The 12024-nt window shown below is 48.3% G+C and overlaps 1 protein-coding gene and 1 pseudogene across 5 annotated transcripts in view; both read right to left on the reverse strand.

The window, feature by feature from the left end:
• Positions 1-12024, reverse strand: part of Wdr60 (WD repeat domain 60) — a 76195-nt gene that overhangs the window by 55822 nt on the left and 8349 nt on the right. For 4 of the 5 annotated variants that reach the window (XM_023712918.1, XM_023712916.1, XM_023712917.1 and 1 more), the window contains exons 2-5: positions 6655-6708; positions 5297-5693; positions 2670-2761; positions 197-481 (exon numbers count right to left, since the gene is read on the reverse strand). In XM_023712918.1, the coding sequence (XP_023568686.1) occupies positions 197-481; positions 2670-2761; positions 5297-5693; positions 6655-6708 (828 nt within the window). The remainder of the gene's footprint in view (positions 1-196; positions 482-2669; positions 2762-5296; positions 5694-6654; positions 6709-12024) is intronic. The other variant, XM_023712919.1, reaches the window with a different exon arrangement.
• LOC101559782 lies at positions 9431-10056 on the reverse strand (annotated as a pseudogene).

Consider the following 12024-nt stretch of genomic DNA (forward strand, 5'->3'; position numbering starts at 1 on the left):
AGAAGAAGAAGAAGAAGAAGAAACAAGGAGCAAACAAACCCAGGCGAGCAGAGTCCCTTTCGCTGAAGGACCGCTGCCTCCCTCTACTGCACGCACAGCGCACTCCACCGCCTTCCCAGCCCCGTCCCGTCCCGGCTCCGCCTCCGCGGGCCCTGCAGTGAGCCCCTGGGGGGCGTCAGCCCAGCGCTGCGCACACCTCGGGCTCCCTCTTCCTGTGTTCCTCCCGTGAGAGCCCGTCTTTCCTCTGCACGTGGCTCCGGGGCCCCTCCTCAGCCCCACGACAGCCTTCTTTAGGTCGCTTCTCCTTGCGTCTTTCTTCCCCTTCTCTGCCAGAGAACAAGCTACTCTTCTCTTTGGAGTACTTTTCTCTCTTCTCCCTGGTGCTGCTTTTTTCTCGGTATTTCTTCCTGTGTCGTCTCTCCCCTTCTTCTTTATAAAGCCAGTACTTGAGAGGGTTGTCTTTGCTGTCGCCGTACTGCAGCTGTGGACAGCAGGGAGACATGTGTAAGAGCCCACAGGAGCTCTTCAGGGAAGCAGGCAGGATTTCAGGACAGCTGCCTGCCGCGCCTTCCTCCCAGCGCACCGGGCAGCCCTGGCTGCGTGCACAGTAGTAATGGTTCCATGCTGCTGGTTCCCTGGCGTGCAGAGTTGGCCTGCAGGGTGGCACTTTGGGAGGAGCTGTGGTCTTTGGGAACAGGGCCAGCAAGGTCTTCACACCACTGGGGCAAGTGTGGAAGGGGATGAGACCCAGCCCTCTCCCCATGAGTCAGCTGCTCCTCCGTGACCCAGGGCTTCTCCATGGGCCATGATGTCAGGGTGATGGTCACACTGTACACAGTCCAAAACTGAGAGCCAAAGGAAATGTGTACATGGAACCTTCGGGTGCCCCACACTGTGCTACATCCCCAGGTGTTGCTACTTTTTGAGGCAGTATTCCCTAAAGTATGCAGGCCAGAGGGCCGGCCAAATGGCTCAGTGGATGAAAGCACCTGCAAGCAGGCACAGGGGCCAGCCGCCCCCAGGGCGCACTGAGGTGGCAATTGAGACTGAGTGTGGTGATACACATGCCTGTAATCCCAGCTCTTGGGAGGCTGTAAACAGGCAGATCACTATAAGTCCGATCTAGTAGTGAGACCCTGAACACCCTGTAGACCCTTCTCTAAAATACAAAAAACAGGGGCCTGGAAGATGGCTCAGTGGAATAAGCACTTGCCTGGCAAGCGCAAGGGCCTGAGTTCAATCCCCAGTTCCACCAAAAAAAAAAAAAAAAAAAAGTAAATAAAATAATAGTAATAATAAAGTATGCAGGCAGAATCAAACTTGTGATCCTCCTGGTCCTTCCTCCAAAATAGCTGGAATTATACCGCACTTTGGCTCTTTTCTCTTTATTAGTCAATTATCTGAAGTATTTCATTACAGGAACAGGAGGTGCCACACACACCCAGCAAAGCAATCTAGACCCCTTTGTCACTCCATAGCACTCTCACTCTACACCCATCTGGGCTCGCCAGTCTGGACTCACTGCGTGAGGCCTGCAGTCAATCCCTTGGACAGTGGTCCCTTTGGCGAGCATCAAGCCTGAGGCTGGCCCTGGTCCTGCAATGATGCAGTGCACCACTCTCTATTGGTTCCACACAAATGAGCAGTTTTGAAAGGGGTGCCATCATTCAGCCCCCCAGTACCTTCAGGAGGCACCGTGGATACTCAGAGATGGGTGGCATCCATCAGCTAAACCATGGGTTATGATGGTGTGGGATTTGGGTCCAGACCCTGTCTAGGAGCACTGTCCACCTGTCCTAAGCTTTCCCACACCACTGCATCCTTGCGTGCAGGGGTCCCTGCACCCCTCTGGGGGCCTCTGTCTCCTTCCTCCATTCTTTCCATCTGCAATCCAAGTGCTCATCTCCACCAGCAGAGCCTTCCTACAGTGAACGGGGCTGCTGACCAAACTCTTCTGTGTGCCCCAGGTAAAAAGTTTTTGCCACAAACCCTGAAGATGCAGAAAAAGACACACAGCACTTCTGTGGTTCTGGGTGGGAAAGGTGTCTCTTCAGGACCATGAAAAAAATTTAGAAGCAACTTATGCACCCAAAAGCATCAGACACGTCAAGAGAACTAAAATGTCTACATCACTATACTAAATTATACATTGATTAAACACTATGAAGAAATATGACAACTGAGAAAAATGTTGAAGATATATTAAAACAACCTATAAGACAATGAAAATCCAATTTAAGAAAAAAAAAAAAACATATACACATGCCTATAATCCCAGCATTTGGAAGGCTTAAGCAGGAGAACTGCTCTGAATTCAAGACCAGCCTGAGCTACATAGTGTTTAAATACAGCCTGAACTAATCATGAGATTTTTGTCTCAAAACAAACAAAAACCACCCACACACACACACACACACACACACACACACCCCATTCACACATTTATATACATCTACATAACCAAACATGATCAATAGTTGTCTCTGGGTGGGAACAGGCACTTTTGTTTTCTTACTATTTATCTATATCTGTAAATTTTCTACCACTACCTGGGCTGCCGCTGGAACCAGAGAAGCACACCCACCCCAGAGCCCCAACCAAGCTCTCCTGGCATACCCTTCCCCAACTCCTTGAGAAGGGAGGGCCCCCCTCCAGCCTGGCCTGGGTACCTTTCTCTCTCGGTATCTTCTTTCTCTGTCTTCATCTCCTACTTCAGGGTCTTCATCTCTGCTGTCTTTCTCTTCAATTCTTACTTTACTTACTACAAAGACACAACATACTCTCAAAATTTCCAAATTTCACATTAAAAGCCCTTCCACCATCTTGCAGATCATGCTATATTATTAACATGCACTTGAAACTATTCTTCATTCTCCAAACTCAAGAGTGATGAGTTCTAGAATCCAAACTCAGTGTGAGGTCAAAATGCCAATTTAAGGAACAAGTCTTCCCACTCCCAGTTTGCTGAGGCACCTGGCAAATGTTTGGTGATCCCTGGAATTCTAGGGGGCACCAGCCTCACATGATACCTTCAGGATTTCTGAGAACCAGGGCAAAGCTGCTCAGGCAAACACCCAAGCCAACAGGGAACTCCAAAGAAATCCTGGACATGGTGTGTGGGGCAAACCACACAGTTCCCCAGCCTCCAGGCACCCCTACCAAGGGACACAGAGGCAGCAAGCCAGGCACTGCCCACGCAGTGTGAGGCTGAGGCATAAGCCATGGTGTGCAGGGATGGATCCCCAGAAGGGTCACCCTGTTACTGAGGTGCCCAGGCAGCATCCAACAAGGAACTGGAGGGAGGGTTCATTTCTTAATCTGCAGACAAAAACTCATCAGGCTCACAATGAAGGAAAACAACACGTCAGCATGCTATACACATGTGCTGAAATAGCACACCAAACCCTGTTCATATTATAATCAAAAATGTTTAAAGCATATTATTTTTTAAAAAAGAAAAGAAAATTGACACTTTAAAAGATGGGAGCAAAGGCAAACTTCAGGGATCATGAAGACAAAGTTCACTCCTTCAAAAATACTCGCTGAGGGGCTGGGGAGACGGCTCAATAGAATAAGCGCTTCCTTGGCAAGTGCAAGGGCCTGAGTTCAATCCCCAGTTCTGCCAAAATAAATAAATAAATAAATAAATACTTGCTGAGCACTGACCACGCTCCAAGGAGATGGGACAGAAGGCAGCCTGGGCTCCAGACACATCCTGAACACAAAACCCCAGGACACTCCAGGGGGCAGGAGAAGATGAGGACTGGTTGGTGCTCGGCTCTGGCCTCAGGAATGGAGGGTTGCTGCTGCCCTCACTTGTTAGGTGAGCATCCTCGGAAGGTCAGCTTGGACCCTATGAGGTCTGGTATCTTTATCAGACCTCAAAGCACAAGCAGACACAGAGCTGGGGTGCAGGGAGGAGCCCAGCTGGGGACCAAAACCTGGAACCTAGGAACAGGTGAATGGAGTTTAAAACCATGACCCTGGCAGGGAATGGTGGTGCATATTTGCAATCCCAGCACCTGCGAGGCTGAGGCAGGAGGACTAAAACAAGCCTAAGGTCAGTCTGGGCTACCTAGTGAGTTCAAAGCCAGCCTTAACTACACAGCAAGACCCTGTCTCCAGGGGAAAAAAGGAAAATCCCCCTTTCTCTGAACACACTTGTCTCATCATTCTCTTTTTTTTTATCGGTACTAGTGACTGAACCCAGGGCCTCACACAACTAGGCAGGTGCTCTACCAATGAACTGCACCCCAAGCCTTACTCCGTCCTTCCTGCCACTCTCAGAGGCAGCTCTAGAGGCCCCTTGCTGGGGGCCTTTAGTTGTGCTATCCTGGTTGTTCCAATGCGGCTACATCTGTCAATGACGGATTCATTCCAATTATTTCCCTTTTGCTGTCACTTTGACTGTGGGGAAGAGCCAGACGCCCCACAGTGCCAGATCTGGTGGATGAGATGAGTGAAGACACAGCGGCATGTCCTTGCAAGCCTGCTTTCTGCCCCACGGCACTCGGCAGCAACATTCACCACGTGTCTTAGCACACCTCCTAAAGATACTCAGGAAAGAGGACTTCCAGAGCTGCAACAGAAGGTGGCAAGAGGGCCGGCAAGACAGCGCAGCTGCCTGAGCGCCTGCTTGGGCAAGCTGAGGGACTGGGGTTTGGTCCCTGGTACCGCGTGCCCTGCCGGCCCCACCCCAGACAAGCTGAGCCAGCCACAGAGACTGGGTACGGTAGCGCACACCTGCAATCCCAGCACTTGGGAGGCTGAAAACAAGAGGACCACTATAAGTCCGAGCTGTATCGTGAGACCCTGTATCAAATACACACACCCACCAAAAAACGGAAAGAGAAAAGAAAAGAAAAGTGGCAAGAATGATGAGAAAAGTGTGTTCAAAGCTGTTCGGGGCCCATATTTTGAGGCAGATTCATAGTAATGTGACTTTTACTGTAGCAACATTTTTACTGTAAATAGTCCCAGTATATCCTGACCACGCCTTGTACGTTTCAATTGTAAACAGCCAGAAAATAATGAGCAATTTGTTCCTTCACTAAATAAATATTTAAAATATCAAAACAGAAAATAAACAAAAATACCAAAGTAAGAGAAACACAGAGAACGGAAAACTGAAGCATTTCTAAAAACTATGAGAGAAAACAAACTGGGGAACAGAACGTATCTGAAGAGAACTTGTAAGAATAGCTAAAGGAAACACAGCCCACAAAGTGCTGTGAGAGGAAGCTGGAGGGCAACTGGAGAGCACAGCGCTCCCGAGCTGTGGGGACAGAGGACACACCTGAGCGCACCTTCTCCGCCCTGTCCAGAAGGTCATGGTGGGCAGTGGCCTGCCGGAGCTCCTCTCTCTTCACCCTTCTGTCCTTTTCCTTTTCTCTTTCCTTGGCTTTGCTATGAGACTTCTCTGCACCTTGTTCGCGACGCTTCTCTCTCAGCCTCTCTCTCTCCCGGTCTCTTGGATCCCTCTTCCTCTCCCCATGTCTTTCACTGTCCCTCTCCGCGCGGGGATTCTCCTTGGAGATGCGGGCATCTCTGTCAGTGGCCCTGTCCCTGGGCCTCTGTACATCTCGCCCTGGATCCCTGTGCTCTTTGTGGTCAGGGACATCCGCTTCGGACTCCTTGTGTAGCTGCCTTTCTCTGTGCTGCTTCTCTTCCTTGGCACCACCTGACTGTGCAGCCTAAGAAGACAGGAGAAGGGGTCTCTGTGACAGGAAGGCACATTTCTATGGGTGACCTTTTTTCCTTTCAGTGCTGGCGATGGGACCCAAGGCCGGGCACAAGTTGGGCAAGCACGTCCTGCCCAGCCACATGTGGGCCCTCCACATACCATGAACATCTGAATGTGAGAATCACTTTGAAAATGTTTGATTCAACTGCTTTCAAATCCAGCAACATGCAATGGGACCTAAATGAATATTCTTAGAACCCTAAAATAATCAGAATCGTGCTTAGCATTTCTGTGACTGCTAAATGGAATTCCATGCCAGAGGTATTCATTTTTATAGGCCACTCTAACCCCAAAGAGGACAGGATTAGAGAGAATAGGAAATACGAAGCTGTTCTAATGCTACTGAAGCAAGAGCCAGCAGGTGTTATCAAAACAGGGCCCCTTCTACAAACACACTTGGTGTTATAGTTTGTGTCTAGTGTCCCCCCAAAGCCTCATGCAGTCTTGGGGTGGCTTCTGGAGTTTGTGACTGATTACTGTGGGTGTGGTTGCTGCACCTGCCCAGGTCATTTGCATTATAATGTGAGTTGGGAAGAGAAGCTAGCCCTCCCTTGTGCTCTTGCTCTTTGCCACTGCCATCAAGGTTGCTTTCTGCTCTGTGCTGCTCTGTGTTGGACCCAGCTGAGTATGGACTGAACCCTCCAATAACTATGAGCTAAACAAACCTTTCCTTCCTTCATTTTGAGTGTCAGGTATTTGTCCCAGCAATGAGAGAAGAGTAACTAAGACACTTGGGGACTGTCGCTGCACTTCAGCCTTGCCATGCTGCCTGCAGTAGGGAGCCCTGACCTGCAGGCACCATGACAAGAATGCCCTTGTCCCAGTCCTCTACAATTGCAGCATGCTACAAACAAGAAGAGCCAAGGAGGAAACCTCCGTCTGGACCCCAAATGAACTCTAAGATACACTACCCAGAGGTGTCTCCTGAGGTCTTCTGCTTTCCAAGTATCATCTTTGGTTCGTCTCTAAAAAAAAGAGTATGAGGTTAGGATTTTTTTTTTTTAACCAATAAGACTCTTTATTCATTGTATTTTCCCAAGGAAAGGAGAAGGGAAGGAAAAGTCAGCACACGTTACAAAATGATTAGAAAATAGGAAGGAAAGTATAGTGGGGTACAGCAAAATCAACCATCAAACAGACACCCCAGTGAAGGGGTCACCAAAGCCCAAGGGGCCTTGGTCCTGGCAGTTCAGGAATGACGTGAAGGGTTCAGGGAAAGAACAGACAGGTATATACTTTCCCACCCTCCACCCTCCATTCCTCTCCATAAATTCAAGATTTCACACAAAGCTTTGGTTTCTAGCAGTAAACATGGAGTTACATTCGTCTGTCTCCTATTAAACAATCTTGAGGCCACTTTGACATAAGTTTCTCATACCTGCATAAATAAAAGTTCCCAAGTGACTTGAATATACATTCATACTCCCTGTCCTGGTCTCCTGACCCCACTTGCTTCTCTAGGATTACAAACCGAGTGGGTTTGATCCATCCAAACAGCAGGTGTTTGACATGACTTGCATCCAATAACAGTCTTGACTCAGGAGATTGGGAACAAGGAGTAGGGGATCCTTGCTCCTGTAGGATTTCTGCCTAAATCATCTAAAAGTTGCAGAGATACTTTAAGAATTAAGTAGACATGTGTGTAGGTGTATTGATTTTCTTTAGGAGGAGAAGAAGGTTTTAGGACAGATTTAGTCCCAAATAGGGAACAAGAGAAAGGGGACTACAAAAGATGGTTCGAGAGCCCCACTTCAAAAAGAGCCTCTCCCAACTTATTTTTCAGATCCTTTTGCCTCGTGTAGAACCTTCAGTCAAAGATGCTTTGGCTATTTTTCTCTCAATACAAAAAGAATTTTGTAAACAATAAAACCCCAAAAGAACATGGAGAAAAAACCAACACATATTTACACAAACGAGGCCACCTAGCAATCACCAACTCAGAGACTCAGCAAAAGTCCTGCAAAGCCCAGACAAATACAGTAATTAAGAGGGGGCAGCGTTTGGGGGAGCCAAGAAACCAGGTCAGACGCGCACTACGCACGTGTTCTGTCGCATTTGTCCCGTCGCGGCACGCGAGGCAGGTCTGCAGGGATCGCACAGCATGTAAGCGAGACCCCCTTTTCTGTCTTAGCTCGCAGGCCACTATTCGTCACTGCAGCAGGGCAGCACATGGCTCCTGGACCACAGAGGCCCTCTTAGGGGTCTCTCTGGAAGCCAGGAGAGCTTGGATGGTTCATCATTTTAGTCCTTGCTTCTTCAGATAGCCAAATGGGCACAAGGGTATCGGTCTTAAAAGTCAGCCTTACCAACTCACTGTTTTTTTTTTTAATACAAACACACACACACACACACACACACACACACACACACACCCTGTTGTGCATTGTCAAGCTAGGCTTATCCATCTAGCCTAGGATGCATCAGACAGGTAAAGCAAGCCCCATACCCCTAGCATTAGACAACAATCATCACATCACCTAACCTCAGCTTCTTTTCTGAGCCTTTTACCTGGCCCAGCCTCTCCTAACTTCTCTGCACCACCTTTTCTATTTAGACTAATTTCCAATCTTCCAGTAGAAGTTCAAGTCGTGGGGCAACCCCTTTAAAACCTAGTCTCCGGGCCAGGGAGATGGCTCAGTAGAATAAGTGCTTGCCTGACAAACACAAGGGCCTGAGTTCAATCCCTGGTTCCGCAAAAAAAATAAATAAAAAATAAAACCTAGTCTCCTATCAAACATTTTTAAGATGGAGGAGGTTTCAGAGGGTACTATGGCAGAAGATTCAACTCTAATTGGCAGAAATGAGGTAGTTCACGTGACAGGCTATGCACTCCAAATGTTTGCTCTCCATAGTGATAAAGACAAAAGTATTCCTGCTGTGCAGACCTGGAGCTGCTGCCGACTTATCCCTGAGATTGCTCATGTACCTGAGAACACAGTGCAGGAATGAGGGCCTTAGATTAAAATATACAAAAATACAAAGCCAGAATATTTATATTACAAAAAAAAAAAGTTAAATGCACAAGATATGTCATTCGCACACAGTGCAGTTGGCATCCTGGAGAAAGTGGGACCCAAGATGCAGTTATCCAAAGGAGCAAATAAATAAAATCACCTTGGCCCCAAAGGGGTGGGAGTGAGTTAGGAGCAGCAGGTCTGCAGCTGTTCTCCCAACCACCCTTTTTCTCTGTCACCACAACCCACTGCTTGGAACAGTTCCCAGCACCACATCCTAAGACTGGGTTATGAGGGAAAAGGATACTAAAACCCCCTGCGTTGCTCCTGAGATTCCTTCCCATTTAATGTAGGAGCTTGTGCATTGGGTCCATCAGTCTGGTCTTATGCGTAATTATTTCACCCTGGCAAAGGAAATATTACATATCCTTCTTTAAAAGGAAAACAACTTCCCTATTCTTTTGGGGGTAAAGCCTCAGATAAAGCATGCGGATTCCAGAGTGGTTCCTCCAGAGCCCTCACTTTTACTTGGCTAGAACACATTTGGAGTTCCTTTGTCTCATCCCTTCCCCCCACTGAGGGAAGACAGGGTGATGGCTGGGAACCCCGGCCTGAGATACATGGCAGTGCCAGCTACCCCACCCCACCCTGTCCCCACTTTCTCCACTCTGCCGATTGATGCCTGCTCCTTGGAACTTCCTGATAACAAAGAACATTCCCCCACCCACTGTGCTCAATTTTGGGTCTCTGGAAGCAGGGCAGGGCTGTTGATCTCTTCTTCCTCCTCCTGAAGTAAGCTGGCTTTCCCTGGGAGCTGGGAGCCTGCTGGGCTTTCAGTAGATGAGGCCACCATGTGGTTAACGCTTTGGCAGAAGTGGCCTTTCTTAGGCTGGGGTGGCAGCTTGCATTCCTTGGCATGATGGTCTAGACCACCACAGTTGTAGCACCTGTCTCCTTTGGATCTGCGCTTCTGCATGTTCTTCCCCTTGGGCCGCCTCTCACTCCCAATACAGAGCACCCCACCAGGACCAGTGACTCAGATAGATTCCAAGCCCTTGGCAGACTTTTTAAAGGTGAACTCCACAGCCTCACCCTCCTTCAGCCTCCAGAATCCCTCCATGTGCAGCTTACTCTGGTGCACAAAGACGTCCACCAGGGGTCGAGCACAACCCCGGCATAGGTGGTCATGGACAGGAAGACAAACCCCAGGCGCACGCTGAACCACTTACAGATGCCAGCACAGTGCAGCAGCTGCGGCTCGTCTGCCACCCAGGCTGCATCCGCTGGCGCCTCCTTGGGCACCTTCTCCACTGCCTTGGTGCAGCCACCTGCAAACTTCTGGTTGGGCACCGAGCCCATGGTCATCGGCTGAGCCCGTGGCCCCAGGCCCTTGGTCGGGCAGCTGCTGGACCCAGTGAAGTCTGGAGGCCGAGGTTAGGATTTTTAAAGTGTAAAAATAACTAATAACTAATTTTGTCTGCTCCCATGAGTTGCTTTTCATTACACTATTTAAACTAATGTTAACTGCTTATTGATATGCAAGGAAATACTTTTTACCTACTGAAACAGACAGTAAAATACAATATTCAAAAAATTAAACTGGATATGGTTGTACATGCCAATAATCTCAGCACTCAGGGACACTGAGGCAGGAAGATTACAAATTTGGGCTCAACCTGGACAATTTAGCAACTTAGGGACACCCTGTCTGGGAAAAAAAAAAAACTTAAAACAGGACTGAGGATGTAGCTGAGCGAAGGCTCTGGGATCAATCCCCATTGAGGTGGGAAGAGTAATCACTTAGCTAGCTTAAAATCACTCATAACTACCACAGAATGTCACCTTTGGCTACTTCAAAACCATTAAATGTAACAAAATAAAGGCAAAAAGTTGCAATGGTAGGAACAAAATTTTGACAAATAACTGTGTCACCTTGAGACAATACTTAAGTGAAATCAGACATACAAGCTGCTGCTCCAGAACTCAGGCAAGGCAAGGAGCAGCAGAGGAGGGGAGGCCAAGAGGGGAGCTCTGGCAAGCACCTCACAGACAGCCCAGAGGCCACAAGATGCGTTCCACCTGTGAACTGGTACCACGTCCCCAAACCTGCATCCTGCAGCTCTGACCCGAGGTCAGAAAGCAGAGCCAAAGTGTCCCTGCTGTCCCTTCCTGTGCACAGATGTACAAGCAAACTATAGGGACTGCTGACAGTTTACACAACAAAGTTTGGGGTGACTTTCCACGTAGAAATAGTGCCCATGAAGTACAGACAGATAGAAATGCTGGACACTGTAGTGAGTCAAAACACACCCTCTGAATATCATGGCCCTTGTTAAGAAGGTCATGGATGCTGAGAGAGCCTTTTTAACCAAGATGATGCCAAAGGCAAAGAAGGAAGCTCCTGCCCCTCCCAAAGCTGAAGCCAAAGCAAAAGCTTTGAAGGTCAAGAAGGCCGTACTAAAAGGCATCCACGGCCACAAAAAGAAGATACGAACGTCACCCACTTCTGCTGTCTCAAGATACTCCGGCTCCAGAGGCAGCCCAAATACCCTCGGAAGAGCGCCCCCAGGAGAAATAAGCCTGACCACTATGCCATCATCAAGTTCCCCCTGACCACAGAGTCCGCCATGAAAAAAATCGAGGACAACAACACACTCGTGTTCATTGTGGATGTCAAAGCCAATAAGCACCAAATCAAACAAGCTGTAAAGAAGCTCTGTAACATCGACGTTGCCAAGGTCGGTACCCTAATCAGGCCTGATGGAGAGAAGAAGGCATATGTTCGACTGGCTCCTGATTATGATGCATTGGATGTTGCCAACAAAACTGGGATCATCTCAACTGAGTCCACCTGACTTATCTTATTTTTTTTGTGGAACCAGGGATTGAACTCATGGCCTTGCATTTGCCAGGGAAGCACTTATTCCACTGAGCCATCTCCCCGGCCCCTTGGTTTTTTTGTTTTTGTTTTTGTTTTGCAAAGCCAGGGATTGAACTCAGGCCCTTGCGCTTAACAGGGAAGCACTTATTCTACTGAGCCATCTCCCAGCCCCCTACTGAGCCATCTCCCCAGCCCCCAAGCTGACTAATTTTAATACATACTTTTTCCTTCCATAAGAAAATAATAATAATAATAATAATAATTTAAAAAAAGAAAGAAGATCATGGAGCTGGATGCAGTTGCATATGCCTGTAATCCCAGCACTTGAGAGGATGAGACAGGAGAATCACTATGAATTTGAGGCCATCCTGGGCTACAAAGTGAGTTCAAGGCCAGCATGCACTGCATAGTGAGACCCTACCACAAAAAGACGACGACGACGACGA

This window comes from Octodon degus, unplaced genomic scaffold, assembly GCF_000260255.1.
Source record: "Octodon degus isolate 3935 unplaced genomic scaffold, OctDeg1.0 scaffold00027, whole genome shotgun sequence".
Taxonomy (NCBI): domain Eukaryota; kingdom Metazoa; phylum Chordata; class Mammalia; order Rodentia; family Octodontidae; genus Octodon; species Octodon degus.